Source organism: Podarcis gaigeae (genome assembly GCF_964106915.1).
Source record: "Podarcis gaigeae genome assembly, chromosome: 10".
NCBI classification, from domain to species: domain Eukaryota; kingdom Metazoa; phylum Chordata; class Lepidosauria; order Squamata; family Lacertidae; genus Podarcis; species Podarcis gaigeae.
The window spans coordinates 2,383,168-2,400,089 of NC_139686.1; the positions used below are offsets into that span (position 1 = coordinate 2,383,168).

General features: G+C 51.7%; 1 protein-coding gene across 9 annotated transcripts in view; it reads right to left on the minus strand.

The window, feature by feature from the left end:
- The window catches only part of SHANK3 (SH3 and multiple ankyrin repeat domains 3), a 410,336-nt gene that overhangs the window by 155,871 nt on the left and 237,543 nt on the right, over positions 1-16,922 (minus strand). For all 9 annotated transcript variants that reach the window (XR_014555552.1, XR_014555553.1, XM_083699824.1 and 6 more), the window contains one exon: positions 14,552-14,757. Coding sequence is in view for 7 of the 9 variants with exons in the window: in XM_083699824.1 (XP_083555950.1) it covers positions 14,552-14,757 (206 nt within the window). In the remaining 2 variants the exon portion in view is untranslated. The remainder of the gene's footprint in view (positions 1-14,551; positions 14,758-16,922) is intronic.

Sequence of the window (16,922 nt, forward strand, 5' to 3'; positions counted from 1 at the left end):
GGGCGGCTCCCAATTGAGTGTTAAAAACAATACAGCATTAAATATTAAAAACCTCCCTAAACAGGGCTGCCTTCAGATGTCTTTAAAAAGTCAGGTAGTTGTTTCCCACTTTGACATCTGATGGGAGGGCATTCCACAGGGCAGGCGCCACCACCGAGAAGGCCCTCTGCCTGGTTCCCTGTAACTTCACTTCTCACAGTGAGGAAACCACCAGAAGGCCCTCAGAGCTGGACCTCAGTGTCAGAGCTGAACAATGGGGGTGGAGACGCTCCTTCAGGTATACTGGACCAAGGCCTTTTAGGGGTTTTAATGTCAGCACCAACACTTTGAATTGTGTCAGAAACATACTGGGAGCCAATGCAGATCTCTCAGGGCCGGTGTTATATGGTTCCAACAGCCGCTCCCAGTCACCAGTCTAGCTGCCGCATTCTGGATTAATTGCACTTTCCAGGTCACCTTCTAAGGTAGCCCCACATAGAGCAGATTGCAGTAGTCCAAGCGGGAGATAACTAGAGCGTGTACACTCTGGTGAGACAGTCTGCAGGAAGGGAGGGTCTCAGCCTGCGTACTAGATGGAGCTGGTAGACAGCTGCCCTGGAGACAGAATTAACCTGTGCTTCTCAAAATGACTCAGGGGCACAGTTACCCCATTCAGGACCAGGGAGTCCCCCACTCCCACCCACCCCCTTTCCCACCCCCCCAAAACAGTACTTCTGTCTTGTCAGGATTCAACCTCAATCTGTTAGCCACCATCCATCCTCCAACCACCTCCAGGCACTCACACAGGACATTCACCGCCTTCACTGGTTCTGATTTAAAAGAGACGTAGGATGCTTGGAGGAGGCCCATGCCCTGTGCTCAAATGGCTCGTTGGCCATTCTGCTCAGGTCCCTTGTATGGCCCCCACTGCCACGGATCTGTGATCCCAGCAGCTGAGGTTTACTCTCTGAGCCACCGGTCAGATTATGGGCACAATTCAAAAGGGCTGGTTTTTAGGGTTTGGGGTCACAAGAATCGGAAGGAAGGCTTCTTCCTGTCCTCAGAGACCTTCAACACAGCCCCCATCCCAGCTAGGAGTGCCTTGGCCTGCTGAACTATGGCAGGGGGGAAAGAGCCTTCCCAGTGGTGGCCCCTTGTCTATGGAACGCCCTCCCCAGTGATGTCCGCCTGGCACCTGCTTCACTGTGCTGTCAGCACGAAGGAAACCCCTTTTTGGCACCCAAGATCTGAAAATCTGCTGCTTTTACATTTCTTTTTACTCTCTGATATTGCAGCGCTTGCCTTTCCCCACTTTAAAGCTGCTCTTTATATTTTTTTGACGCTGCTTCCATACTGTATGTTCTCGCTTTGGGGAAATTCTTTCACCATTTTCTTACGTGGTGCCCGCAGAGCAGCAGCTATTAGATGCCATTCTATGTAAATGAATGGAAGCATCACTTGCCTTTTGAGACACAACCTGGGCCATCATCAAAACCCAGATGCACAGCCTCTGTCTCCCAGAGTGTGGCACCCTGACCTACTTAATTGCCCTCTTCTGCATTGCCTAAAAGCACCCAATTTTCCCAAACGGCCTGGCTACAGCTGCTATTCTTAGGTAATGTTCGTTTGCCACCCACAGAAAGCTGAGTGCTGCCCAGAACACAGAACCTCCTTCCTCCTGGAGGGTTGGGATTTTAAACACACCATCCAGGAAGTGGGGGGGGGGTTTGGAATCAAGAGGGGTTTTTTTGGGGGGGGTCCTCTTAAAATGATTCTGAAAAGATTTCATGGAAGTGGAGGCGCTCGTTTGAGAACAAGGAAAAGGCTGGTTCAATCTATACCTGAGATATAACCCAGAAGTAGTACCTCGGGTTAAGAACATTACCTCAGGATGAGAACAGAAATTGTGTGCTAGTGGTGTGGCGGCAGCGGGAGACCCCATTAGCTAAAGTGGTACCTCATCTTAAGAATGGTTTCAGGTTAAAAACAGACCTCCAGAACAAATTAAGTATATAACCAGAGGTACCACTGTATCGTCTTCCAAAGCAACCACTCTATTCCGAACTTAAAAATGGAAAGCGTTGTCCTGGTGGTCAACAAAAGAGGTTTAAAGGCAATTCAAGGCAATTTTTGAAAAATGTAGCATAAACACCAACAATTGGGAAACACTGACTTGCGAGTGCTCCAATTGGAGAACAGCCTTTACCAAAGGTGTCCTGGGCTTTGAAGACACTCGAACTCAGGACACAAGGGAGAAACGTGCTAAGAGGAAGGCACGCTTGGCAAATCCACACAGTGATCAACTCCTGCCCGGAAACCAATGTCCCCACTGTGGAAGGACGTGTGGATCCTGAATTGGCCTCCACAGTTACTTACAGACTCATTGATAAAACTATGTTTATGGAAGACAATATTACTCGGCTATGAGGGATCGCCAAAGAAGGAGGAGGAGCAGGTCTTGAGAGCCTGCGGAGAGAGCAGGCCTTCTTCCACGGATGTAATTGAAGAGGCAGCTGGAGAGGCTCATGGTGTGTGTGGGGGGGTGCCTCTCGCCGGAGGCAGGGGATCCCCTGAGATGAGGAAGCCTGATAATCCGAGATGGGAACTGCCACTGGCAGGCTCCGAGAGTGTTTGCATCACTCAGGTGGCAAAAGAGTTTGTCAGAGAGAGGCCAGCCGAGAGGCGATGGCAAGCAAGTGCCTGCTGGCACCCTCAAAGCCCTCAAGGAACCTGCTGCCAAGGTGGGTAAGCCCTGCTCTCCAATTACGCTGCTGCAGCCGGGGGCAGCCCTTAAGGGCGAGGTGGGTGAGGAGAGCCAGGGAGCCGCTTGGAAGCCATGGCAAGGAAGGAGCGCTGCCCGTTTCCAAGGGAGGAATCCCCGACTCACTGAGGGAGCCTCAAGCACAGCCTGGCTGCCCGCCTGCCTCTGATCTGCTTTGACAGCCACCCACTCGCCAGAGGTGGCCAAGTCCTGATGGAGCAGCAAGAGTTCCTGGGCTCCACTGGGTGGGGGGAGTAGGGATTCCTGGGGGGATCTAGACGGGTTGTGGATCAAACCTGCCTTGAATTGCACTCTCACATGTGCAAGCCCACACCTCAGGGCTAGAAAAATGCAACCTGTGCAACTCACGCAACACGTTGGCGATTAATATACACAGAACAATAATTATACATTTTTTATCAACCTTCTGAGAAAAATACAAAACATTAAACAAAGCCACAGAGACTTGTGGACGGTCCGGGAATCAGCGTGTTTTTACATGAGTAGTGTTAAGTTGTGGGTGAACATATCAGACGACACAGCGATTCTTCAGACACCTCTTGTTTATTCACAGGCCAGAACAGAACTGAACTGAAGGGTTCAGTCAGCCTGCTTATATAGAGCTCCACTACAACGCAACAGTAACCACTTTCTGTAACTATCCAATCGCTGAACGTCACTTTCAATCCCTTATTTGCATATGTGGACCTGAGTGAAAACTATCTACAGTATCCCCCTGCTGGCCCAGGGTGAGAACTTCAGTACATAACAAGTAGAATGTGTCCTTTTATTTAAAATGCATCTCTGGGTTATTTGTGGGGCATAGGAATTCGTTCATTTTTTTTCTTCAAAATATAGTCTGGTCCCCCACAGGGTCTGACCCCTCCTTTATATATTGAGATTTCTTACCTCTCCTTGACCAAACACTGCAGCATTTCTTCCCAGGGGAATCGCTCCATCCCCTTGGGAGTTTGGGATGCCCTTTTCTGAACCTCTTCCAACGCTAGAGCTGGAAGGAATACGGGAATCTGCCTGACGCCGAGTCAGAGGACTGGTCCATCTAGATCAGTATTGTCAGTATTACTGACTGGCAGCTGCATCTCTCCAGGTAGGAGTCTCCCCAGCCACACCCAGAGATGTCATAGAGACTCGAACCCAAAACCACCCTCATGCAAAGCAGACACTCTAGCACAAAGCCACAGCTCTGCCTCACATGGCTCAGCAAACACACACTCTTTCTGAAGAGGCCTTAGGAGGTCAAAAGTCAGGCATCTTCTAGAAGCAAATCCTAGACCCCTGAACCTGTTTTCTCCTTGGAAGTTCCCTAGATCAGGGGCGAACACCAGGTGTTCCTTGGGGTGTCACCAAAAAATAAATAAATGCATTGTTTAATTGCAGGTTATGAGCAGAATCAAGGCAAGGAGAGGGGCCAGGGCAGGTTTGTTTGCTTGTTTCATAAGATATATATACCACTTGATTGTTTAAAAAAAAGACTTGAAGTGGTTATCAAGAGAATAAAGCAAGAAGATTATCAGTTAAAATTGAGACTTAAAATAACTATTTGAATCATTCAAAACATAAAATCAACAATACAGTGGAACCTCAGTTTTCGAACATCTCCGTTGACAAAGGTTTCAGAACTCGAACACCATAAACTGTAAATGCTTTGGTTTTTGAACACTTTTTGGATGTCAAACATGCCGCACAGCTTCTGTTTTGAGTTTCCCTATTGTACTGAGGCTTCCGTATTGAGTTTTTGGTTTTCGGAACTCGAACAGTCTTCTGGAATGGATTACGTTTGAAAACCGAGGTTCCAATGTAAAGGAACACACATTAAAACACACATTCATTTTCTACATGTCTGGGCGGACTCATCTAAGCAAAAATGTTTTTAGCAGGCATCAAAAAAGAGTACATAGAAGTTGCCTTTCTGATGTCAACAGGCGAGGAGTTCCAGAGCTTAAGTGCCCCTGCCACCCTAGGTTAAAGATCCCAGCTACCTAAATAAACCAGGTCCATCCCTGTCAGAGGGGACGCCCTGCTTCCTGAAGGCCAATTCAGGTCCAAGAAGGTGGCAGCTTCAGTGGGGGTTGAGATGATGAGATGAGCAGCAGGAAGCACGATTTCAGATGAGCGACACTGCCAGGTGGAGGGCGGAGGAGAGACCCCAGCCCCATGGCGCAGTAAGCCCCAGGAGACACCTGCAAAGTGTTTGCACACACAAGCGCGATGGTATGGAAACCCCCCGCCCTCTGCCCTCAGCATGAGATTTCCAAAACAATTCTGCAACTTTTCATAGGTTATGCAAAGGAGCCTCACAGCAAAACAACCCACATTGCATACAGACAGGCAATATGCTTGCCAGCTCCCCCCAAACGCACCTTTTCAACCACACTTACCTGTAGCCACCAGGGGATCTCGCTCCCAGATACCTGCATGCTACCATGAGCACCAGCTCACTACCATGAGCACATACACAGAGAGAGCACCACTTTGCGGGGGTCTAACACCCCTCCTCTCATTCCAAGCACAAATGGTGGCCAAACTCTTGCATGGAGAACAGGCAGACTCAGGGCAGGGTATGGAAGAGCTATGAGAAAAACAGGTGGTCCAGGAGGGGCAAATCCACCATCCTCCAAACTCCTCCTTTCCCAAGATCTCAGAACCACCGCCAGGACCCCACACCACCCCTCCCCCTCTGTGCCACCCACTGCAAGGAAAGAGGCAGCGAAGCAACATTGACATAGCATGTTCTGGCCACCGCATTTGGAGCGGAAGCAGCCCTGATGCCACCTGGAGGGCAGCCCCAATGCCAACTCCATACCTCTCGGAGACTAGAGTTCACCCAGGAATGCTTAACTAGTGACCGTCTGTCTTCCTGCTGGTTGACAGAAGAGGTCAATACCAACCACACTTTGCATGGCCAACGGATTGAAATCAGAACTCAACACTCAGGTTAGTTATGGATGGGACTTGCATTCATTTGTCCAGGAAGGTGCACATCCTTCAAACCCCAAAGAGCAGTGTTGAGGGCCTTCCATGTCCACTATGTGGCTGGACAGGGCTGGACGGGCGTCTTCTGATTTTCTCTGCTCTTCAAATGGCATCAGGGCATCGCATCACCCCAAATCCCTGCTGGAGAGCCACTCTTTGCACCCTCTTATTTCTCTCTCTACACCCATGCTAGCTACAGTCTGCTAGGAACAAGGAGGCATCAAGGGAGGGAGGCAAAGGAGTGTGGACCCCCAAGCAGCCGACTCCCCCCACCCCAGCCCCCCAAAGACGCCATCGGGTGACAAGAGACAGGACGAGGCAAAAAGGGTGGGGGTGATTGAGGAGGAGAAGAGAGAGGAGGATGAGGAAAGCCATAGTTACCCAGCTGATGAGGCGATTCGTCTAGAGAAGAGCATGGATGAGGATGAGAAAGCAGAGAGAGAGATGGGGAAGAGCGTCCGGCTGGCAACAAAGCAGATGGTCAGAGACAGAAAAACGGTCACAAAACAGAGCAACCTCAGGCCTGCCCAGCCCTTCCTGGGGAAAGTTCAGCCTCTGCACCACCCACACGGATACGGGCGGCCCTCCAGCCCTCCTCCAAGCCCCTTGAGGTTTTAACTAGGTTCTTAAGGAGAAGCCTCTCCTGCCACCCCCTTCCTCTCATTAATTCCGCTCCTGCCCCCAGGATCGTTGGCTCCTGCCGTCTGTTCCATTCCGATCCTCCCAAAGGAGCCCAGGGCGGCAAGCAAGCAAAGCAGCAAAATAAGAAAGGTTTTTTTTTAAAAAATAAAAACAAACGAATAGTGCATTTTAAAACCTTAAGAACAATCTGAGTATATTTCAGATCCGACATCCTTACAGCTCATAACTTCAAGGTTGCAATGAAGGGGATCTTCCAGCCATCAAATGCCAGGGTGAAGCACATCTCTTGTACCTCCTGAGACAGGGCGTTCCACAAGTGGGGGGTGGAGGGGCTGCCACCGAGAAGGCCCCTCCATACATCAGCACCAACCCAGAGGCCAAGAGGACCTCCTCCGCCAATCACTGAAGGCTGATTTTGAGAGAGGTGCTTGGCCCCCAAGCTGTTAATGGCCTTTGTACACTAGGATAAATATCCTGAAATGGGCCCAGTGGCGCAGTGGATGCTAGTGAAGAGCTTTTGGGCCTGTTGACACAGGGTCCCGCTGGGCTGCCCCCCCATAGCACCCCAGAAACTGCATTCTGCACTAGCAGACCATCTTCAAGGAAAGCATCATGCAGAGTAAGGGGCTATAGTTCAGGTGGGAGGGCACTAGGAACACGGGCACCTCAGCTTCTCTCAATCTGTTCAGAATTGGCAACCTCTTGTACCAGGCTTTCCTAAGCTGATGCCCTCCAGATGATGGAACTACAACTCTCATCGGCCCCAGGAAACCACAGCTATGGGACACTGTGGCTGGTGGCAGTCATGGTCCAGAAAGCTAGAGGACGCCAGGTTGAGGGAGGCTCTTTTGAACCCGACATTCTCCTGGTTACACCAAAGTCGCGTGTGTCTCACTGCTGGGGCAAGGCACCCACAAATCAAACATTCAGTGAAGAGGATCCCACAGCCTTCCTGGGAAGCCAACTCCACTGCCGAACTGCTCTTTTAACAATCTTGTTCAAGTTTGATAACAAGTTCCTCTTTGCATTCATCTGGCAACTTAACCCCTGCAGCGGGGGGGGGGGGGGACACATCAACTGCACCACCTTTGATTCTGAGTGGGCACCATCTTTCCTGAAACTTATTTTTTGAGGTCTTAAAAAAAAAGTGTGGCAGCAGGTTATGATGTCATAACACATACAAAGCAGGTTATGATGTCATAACACATACAAAGCAGGTTATGGTGTCATAACACATTCAAAGCAAGTGAGATAAGAGAAAGAAATGGTGACACAATATTTCCCAAGCTGGTGTTCTTGGTGAATGCTGAGCATTTAAGTCTGAAGCATAAGTAATAAAATCCTACCAGGTGACATAAAAGTGTTCTGGATCCCATCCCCCCATGTGTGATTCCTCCCCCCCCCCCCCACTAGCCAAAGTCTGTAAGTTCTTAGGCGACAGAGGCAAATTTAGATTTTTCAAGGTTTTCCATTGCTGGGCTATTGAAATCCTAGCTGCAACTAATAACCATGTCACAAGGCTGGGCAATGTGTCAGGAGGTGCTGGGCTGCTCCGATGACAAGACCCTCTTCTCAACCTCACGGATCTGGCCCAAAGGAAAGCAGAGCAAGACGTTTGGTGCCAGCTTGGCTGCAGGAGTTGCAGGAAGAAGGTGGAAGGGCACCGGCGGCGGGAAGCCTCATTAAGGAAAGTGCGCCTCGGTTTAAGAACAGTTTAAGAACGGACTTCCGGAACGAATTATGTTCGTAAACCGAGGTACCACTGTATGTCCTGTTTAGTTCAGAGTCCATGAGCAGCTTTTTCTTAACCATCTTCTTTGAGGGAATGTGTCCAAACAAGTTAAAGAATCATAGAATGGGAAGGGACACCCAGGGGTCATCTAGTCCAACCCTCTTTAGTGCAGGAGTATAGATGGCCATCCAATCTCTGCTTAACAACCTCCAAGGAAGGAGGGTCCACCACTTCCTGAGAGAGTCCAATTCATTGTCGAATAGCTCTTTCTGTCAGAAAGTTCTTCCTGATGTTTAATTGCCATCTCCTTTCTTGTAACTTGAGTCTGTTGGTTCAGGGCCTCCCCTAGACCAGCAGGAAAAAAGCTAGCTCCGTCTTCCATGTGCCAGCCTTTGAGATATTTGAAGATGGCTGTCCTATCTCCTCACAGCCTCCTCTTTTCCAGGCTAAACATACCCAGCTCCTTCCAGCGCTCCTCATCAGGCTTGGTTTCCAGACCCTTGGTCATCTTGGTCGCCCTCCTCTGCACACCTTCTAGCTTGTCAATATCCTTCTTATTCCCTTTATGTATCTGCAGCTGATAAGAAGTCTTTCAGCTGAGCAATTTTCTTTTTGTTGAGAAGCTCTTCTTTTCAAGACACAGACTGGGCTTTTCGACAGAAACAGCGGTCCTTCACAAGGCAGGAAAAGGCATGTGGAATTGGTCCTTCTGCTGGATTATTGTCTGTTGTCCTTTTTTGGAAGTACAGCGGTACCGCTGGGGGCGAACGGGATCCGTTCCGGAGCCCCGTTTGCATCCTGAGCAGAACATAAGACGCAACTGCGCAGGTTGCATTTCGCTGCTTCTGCGCATGCACGTGATGTCATTTTGACCGTCTGCGCATGCGCAAGCGGCGAAACCCGGAAGTAATACGCTCGTTACTTCCGGGTCACCATGGAGCGCAACCCGAAAATACTTATCCGGAAGCGTATTTATCCTGAGATATGACTGTATAGTACAGGTAACATTTCATAGGCAGAGGGCCTTCTCGGTGGTGGTTCCCACCCTATAGAACGCCCTCCCATCAGATGTCAAAGAGAAAAACAACTACCTAACATTTAGAAGACATCTGAAGGCAGCCCTGTTTAGGGAAGTTTTTAATGACTGATGTTTTAATGTATTTTTAATCTTTTGTTGGAAGCTGCCCAGAGTGGCTGGGGAGGCCCAGCCAGATGGGTGGGGTAGAAATAGCAAATTATTATTATATTTGTGGGTCTTTTATTATTATATTTGTGGGTTTGCATTGGATATGTGCTGGGTGCATATTAGAATAAAGGAACCATAGAATTGTGGAGTTGGAAGGGATCTTTTGCACAGTGTGGGGCTCAAACACACATCCCTGAGATTAAGGAAGCACAACTACGATTGCACAGTAGCAGCCTGAGCACAAGGAAGCTTCCTACTTTCGCAGTTTAGCAGCAAGAGCACACGGTTGGTCCGTGCAGCTTTGCTGGCTGGCTGGAAGGGTTTGGAAAGCCTGGTGCCAATTCAGCCATATGTGGCCTCTGAAGCCAAGGAGGGGAGGAGGGACGACAAAGACAGAGCGATGCAGGCAGCCTCTTATTTTCGATGGGCTCAAGCAGGCTTTAGAAGCAGGAATGGGCCTCTAGCAAAGGTTATGAGGAGGGCCTCCCATAGGCAGGGAAGGGGGCGGCAATAGGGCTTTGGCTGTGCATGCCCCCTTCCGCCATGGCAGAAAGCAACGCATGCAGAAGAGGCCCATCAGGAACCAGAGTGGCATAGCAGAAGGCATAAACTCTGGAGGAAGGAGACCGGGAGGACTCAGGGGCAGGGCAGCCAGGGCAGCTGAGGAAGGGCAACAGAACAGGCAAGGGCCCAGTCGTAGGGCAGCAGGGGCTGAAAGGGAAGGAAAATGCCAAGAGCTCAGGGCAACTGGGGAAGGAGCTTGTGGGAAGGGCAAAGGGCAGGAGGAGTGGAAGCCTAGTTCAGAAGAAGGTTGCAGGTTCAGTCTCTGGCAGCGTCTCCTCTTAAAACTGGGGTTGCCAACCCGGTGGCCATGAAGACCTTCACTGGGGACCCCAGGCTCAGAACTTTCATTTTTGTAAGAAAAGCATCAAGTTAAGGTAAGACAGGGAATGTGCAGGAGAAATAATTTTGAGGAGATCTGGAACGTGTTTGTTAAAACGGAAAGGGGTCAAACTATCGCAAGAGGTGTTGAAATTTTGGGAGGTTGGATAGTTACAATGGAATGGCCTCGGTGGTGGGGTGCATATTTTTATTCTTATTTATTTATGATCATTAGTTTGTCAAAATAAAATAATTTTTTAAAAGCATCTAGCCCTCTTAGAAAGAAAGTTATAAATCAAAATGTGCAGGCATCCTTCTAAGAAATTTTCGTGGAATGAGCCAGCCTGGCTGCTTCTGCCTGTCGGTGATTTGAGCCAATGAGTGAAATCAGAAGGCTGGTGAAGAGCAGGAGTTATCCTTTCCAGGGGCAACAAACACAACATGAACACCACCTTGACATATACCAGACAGCTTCAAAGAGGTGGAAAGGAATTTGTGGTCATATCAGCAGTGGGACCAACAGATTTAGGAGCAAGGTTTTTAGGAGGGGCTGCAATTTCAAATTAGTAAGGACGGTCTTCTTTGGAGTTTTGCTTTTGGCATGCACCTGGATCGTTCAAAGCAGGTGGAACAAAAAACCCCATCTTGTGCAATCCTCTCCATTCCTCTTACACCCTTTGACAGGCCACCCGCATCACACGATGCTCTGAAGAGAGCTTTCCCCGTAACCATAGCAGTGAGACGCAAGACCTTCCTGGCAACAGCTCCAGCAAAGCCTGATTCGCATGCGGAATTCACAAAGCCATCACACAAACACCGTCCTCCTTCCAGAACATGGATTTTGCTGTAGGGTAGGGCTGGGGGACCTGGGGAGGGGGCTCCCATCATCCCTGCCCATGGACCATCCTTGATGGGAGCTGGAGTACAGCCACATCTGGAGGACCACAGATAGGCCCCACCTCTGCGCTACAGCGCTTGCTTGGTCTTCTACTAACCAGGCCCTGAACCCATTTCACCATCTCCAAAGGTTTGTCTGCATGATAGCGCTGGTCTTGGCTTAGCTCATTAGCCCCCTTGTCCGGGCTGGGCTGCACGTTGCTCCTCTGAATTGCTGTCTTCATGCAAAGGGAACCAGAAGTCATCTGGGACAATCTCCTGGCAAAAAGCAGGACCTTTCAGCCATATGTCCCCCAGTCTTACAGCAAGTGGGGCCGGGAAATACAAATTCTGCAGACGCAGAATGGTCAGAATCAAGTCTCAGAATTCTGCAGAATAACGTATCCATGCAACTCTGGAAACAGTATCAATTATTTGGAGATGCAAATCCAGGGAAGAAATTAGGGTGGTGATCACATGGTAAACATTAACCCTTCCCTAGGTTCACACTCAAGAGCTTAGTCGATTTAGGTGTGTGTAATTAAGTCTTTTTAATTTGCAGGCAGGCTTCTAACCTGAGTAGGTTTAGTTCTCTGTGATGCTATTTTAATTTCTCCTGCTGGGGTTTTTTTTGTTTTGTTTTTGGCTGTTTCTCATTGTGATTAGCTGATTGTTTTATTAGAGAGGCGTTTTATCATTGCTCTGCTTTGAGAATATTTTGGCTGAAAGGCAGATTATAGAATAAATTGATATTTTCTACATAAATCATAGCAACAACACCCCCCATCCCGTTTTCTATAGGTGTCTCCAAATAAACAAAAGCTTCAAAATCAGAAGATATGCAAAATGTCAAGGAGAAAATTTCCTGGATTTTACACGTGCAGGAGTAGCCCAACCATAAGTGAATTCAAGATGCTGCCTTGTACAGTCAGACCATGGGTCCTGAGGAATTTCTCAGCAACTCCTTAGTACCTTTAAAAAGCCAACTTTGTTGTGCCTTCATTCTTGTGACACAGCCTGTACCCTCTCCTCTGTGCCACTGACCGGATTCCATGTAACCCCTGACCCAGCTAGAATGACTTTGAAGCCATCAGCCAGAAAGGTCTTTAGACTTACTCATCATCCCAACTCTTCCCCAGCCGGGTTTATTTTTTACTGTGCCAGCCAAGTCCTTCTCCCCGATTCTGCAAATGTTCTGCTCTCTTGCACCTTCATTCCTCAGGGAAGGTCCAGCCACAATGGCTGTGTCCTACCCAACACTGCCTGAGGTAGGACGTCTCTGAATACCAGTTCTTGGAGCTCAGCAATGTGGAAAGTTCTGCGCCGTGCTCAGGTCCTGCTTGCCGGCTTTGCAGAAGCGCCTGTTTGGCCACCGCGAAGAACTGGCCTCTGGGCCCACCCAGGAGAGCTTTTCTGAGTTTCTTAAGGAGGTTAAGCCATGAGCTACATCACAGCTCGCTATCCCCACTTTTCTCTGCAACTCAAGATGCTCATCAGTGCCCTGGTAACAACAGCCACCGCAAGCAGCGGGCATGGAGGGCAAAGTGAGGACCGAGCCAGGCATGACATTTGCTGCTTGCCAAAGCACCTGCCACAGGCAATGGGAGGAAGGCTCTGATTGGTGACAAGGCTGTTTCCCCAGCAGGTGTTTGGGGGAGGTGGGTGGGGGTCTGGCTCCGATTCTGACCACAGCAGAAGCAAAGGGTCAATGCTCCCCTGTGCCATATCCAGCACTCTTCTTCACCAACTATCTGCTCTTAAAAACAGCCAAGCAAAGCCAAATGGTACGACAAGCATCATGTCCAGCTTGGCACTGAGTTTCCAGTTCAGAAGGTCGGACTGGCCAGCCCCCAAGGCTTTGGAGTAATGCACTGACCGACTAACTCTTTACCACCTGGCAGAGGATAACCCAAAATGGCAGCATTCAGAAGACAAGACAGTAGATTGGAGGTGTATCTGAGTAAAGGCACAGGCACACGGTGGAGATCAACCGGTCCTTTTAAAAAAAAAAAAAATGTTTCAAGAGCCCCTGTAGTATTACAAAGGTCTTCTTAAGCAGGCTTAGTTAGCCCCAAGGCTGAATTGGGTTATGGTCCTGAGGGTTAAAACAGCTTGGAAACTGATGTGGTTCAGCAGCAGGAGTGGATACCCAGTGAGGGAAGCTGCAGATTCCCGTTTCCTTGGACGTTTGCAAGGAATAGCCATCTGTCAGAAACACTCCAGGCATAGAGCGTTCTGGCTCCAAGTTCTAAGAAACCACTTGCTGTGTTGCTTCCAGCCAGAAGAGCTGCTTCACATGTCACAATTTCAACCATACTACACCTCCACGAAAAATGGTAGCTTACAAAGTGCATTCTTGTCTTTGCACCAGGAACTCGCAACAGAACAGTGAGCTGCAACCGAGACCTTTGCAAGCACACTTCCCCAGGGACTGGGGGAGGTGAACCAGGCATCTCACACGAAACCCAGATGAGACAGTTCTTCTGACACCCGCCTGCTGCATAAACCCAGATGAGTTGCCAGCTCTTCACCCATCTGTTGCATTGCACAAGCACAGAAGTTGTGCTCAGACCCCCGGTTACTTGCACCCACAAATGGAAGGAGTGCTGCTCCATATCTGCTAAAAGCAACAACAGAAATCGCTGTCAGGTGCAGTCGGGTCACCCGTGTCCTAAAATGAACCCTGGTGCTTCATCAATCCGGCCAGAGACACAATCCATTTGCCAGCGATTCACAGTGGCACATTTTTAATGAGTACGCAGGCGTAAGGGTAATTCTCCTATTTGCAATAAATCTCTCTCTCTCCCCCCTCCCCATCCCGCAGGGAGAAAGTCAACCATCAAGCAAATCTCAATTGCAAGATCTGACCATCCTTCACCCAGAAGATACATCTGTGCCAACAGCGGCCGAAGGAAAACAAGACCTCTTTTGCCATCTCACAGGAAGGCCAACATGGCCCACAATAACCACCTCTACAACCTGGCAGGTGGGAAATCCCCAAATTTCAGACCCACAGTATATTTGGGGGGGGAGAGAAAGGACTTGGGGTGCCACCACCTATCCATCTTTCAGAGACGTCTGCCTGGCTGCTGTTGGGTCCAGGAAGACCCTCTGACCCAGAGTCCACGCTAAACACAAATGCTCCCCAATCACCCAGACCAAACCCTTCCGCCCCCCCCCCCTACCCAGAAGAATCCCCTGCCCACTCCCTTGAACCCATTGCCTCTACTTCCCAAAGCACATTATGGGCAACATCTCCTCTGGGTGACCCTGCCCAGCCTAGGCTTGCCATACCCACCCACCCCACTTTACCAAAAGTTATCTGCAGGTGCCAAGTCAATCTAAGGATGCTCCAGCAAATTGGGTACCAGATGAGTGGGTGGGCCGCGCATCTTCCCAGCTCCTCCGTCGCCCCCCCCCCCGCCATGAAGGAGGTGTGTCCAACTGCCTCCTCTTCCTCCCACGTGCCCCCAAACCCGCACCCCGCTCTGGCACTCACCCTTGACGGCTTCGCCTCGGTTGAGCTGGATCTCGCCCTCGCCCTGCGGCGTGTAGCTCTTGACGGCGATGAACTTGCGGCCGGGCACGGCGCTGTACAGCTTCCTCTTGGGCCCTCGCAGCGGGGCCGGCGCGGCGTGCGGGGTGGGCTCCACGCCCGGACCGGCCCCCGGCGCGCCCCCCGGCCCGCTGCCGCTCCCGCTGGGGCTGTAAACGAAAATATACGTTACGGTGGTGTTGCCCGGCGGTGGCGGCGTCTGCTGCTGCTGCTGCTGCGGGAGCGCCATGGCCGCCCCGAGAGAGCCCTCCTTGGATCGGGGCCCGCCCGGGAAGAAGGCAGGAGGAGCGCAGAGGGAGGGCTCGGCGAGCGAGGGGAGGGGGCTGGTCGGGGCTCAGCGCATCCCGGGCAGCGGCGCCACCAGCCTCCGCCGGGGCCGCCGCCACGAGACGGGGCCCGCCGCTCGTCGTCCGCCCGGGGCGCCGCCGGGACAGCGAGGCTGCGGCCGGGCGCTGCGTCCGCCTCCGCGCTCCGCCGCCTCCGCCCAGGGCAGCGCCATGGCTCGGCCGGCCCCGCGCCCCGCGCCGGCCCCTGCTTCGCGCCGCCCGGCTCAGCTCGCCCGCCGACGGCGCCCGGCGCCCGCCGCCTCCGCTGCGCCTCCGCGCCGCGCCCGCCGCTGCGCCTCCCGCCGCCACATGGCGACGACGGGGCGGCTCGGCCACCGAGAAACCCCGGCCGGCTCTGGCGGAGGCTGGTGGTGCTGATGCTGCTGATGCCGGGATGCTGCAGGTGCCGCCGCCGCCGCCGCCAAGCGGCTCCTCCTCTTCCTCCGGCGGGAGGCGGGGACCCACCCGGGCCGGACCCCTCCCTGCCTGCCGACGGGAATCGGAGGAGCGTAGCGTGGCGACGGACCCCGCCGGGTCATCTAGTCCAACCCCCGGCAAGGCAGGGATGCGCCAGCGTTGGCGCTGCCTTCTGCCCGCGCTCCCAAGGCAATGGGGCTTTGAACACACACATGTCCCCCCCCCCCCGTGGTTTTATGGGCAGCCAGGACTTCGCCGCCCGGCTGAACGAAGCTGGCATCCCCGGGAGACGCGTTGGCATCGTGCAGACCCTCCCTTCCATGGGTGCCAAAGCCCACAAAATTCCCCATGGAGCGGCCGGGCACCCACAAATTTCGGAGCCAGGGCCATGCACGCTGCGTGGCACCCACGGGCCCGGGTACCCATGGTGACGGGCCCAAGCTGGCACTCCTGCTCCTTCCTTGCCTGCCTGGCTTGCCCTTCCCAGCCTCTCTGGAGCTGCTCTCGAGTGTCCGCGGCTGGACGCAGCCGGCCTGCTTTGCCCACCGAAGACCCTCCTTCTCCACCTCGAAGCCGCCCCCTCCCCTTTCCGGCACGACCAGGGCTGCAAGGGTTTTTAGCGGGGAAAGAAAGAAAGGAGGGAAAGGCTGCCGTCTTAAAAAGGAACGCAGCAGGCAGGCTTTCAACAGGTGGAGCTTTCTCTCCTGGCAACGGGAGCTGGCACCTGTTGGATTCCTGCTGGTGCTGGAGGCGGATGAGCGCCCATCTCCGCAAGACAAAAGCCGCGGCTAGGGGGCGGGGAGGCGGATTCCGCCCTATAGAAGCTCCCTCCTTGGTTCTCTCCTCCACGCACCCCCCCCCCAGTTATTCCTGATAATTTTAGCATTCCCTGCCATGACCCGAGGCCTCCTCAAAGCTGCATCAGGACTCAGATAAATGGTGAAGTGACAGTAAAGGCAGAGCATGTGCAGAGTGCGTTTAATAAAAATAATAAAAATACATTTTTATTTGTACCCCACCCTCCCCGGTCGGAGCCAGGCTCAGGGCAGCTAACATCATAAATCAGGAAAGGATGCTCAGCTACAGCAACACAGTATTTGGGCTGAAAGGAAGCTCCTTCAAGCCAGAGAATGAGCCTCCCAGGTTGTCAGGCGCTCACAGACTCCACCCCCCAACACATCTTCCTTTCCTACCTCCTCAGCTGCCCCCCACCCAAGCCCTTTCCTGCCTAGTTCCTTCTCGCTTCCTGCCCTCTATACCCAAGAAAAGGGATTTAGACTAAGAGGACAATTAGAGGCAGTTCCATCTAGTGGTTATCATGTCAGAACAGGACCCAGGAGACCAGGGTTCGAATCCCCACTTGGCCACCAAGCTCCCTGGGGGGACCATAGTCCAATCACTGCCTCTCAGCTGAGCCTTCCTCTCATTGTGGGGATTAAATGAGGAGTGAAAGAGTTTCTTGGATGTAATAATAGTATGCTGTACATTGAAAGAGAACTACCATATATGAAAACTATGTGCAGTTGGTATCTAACTCCTCCTAGGTTAGTAAAAATGTATATAATTGCTAC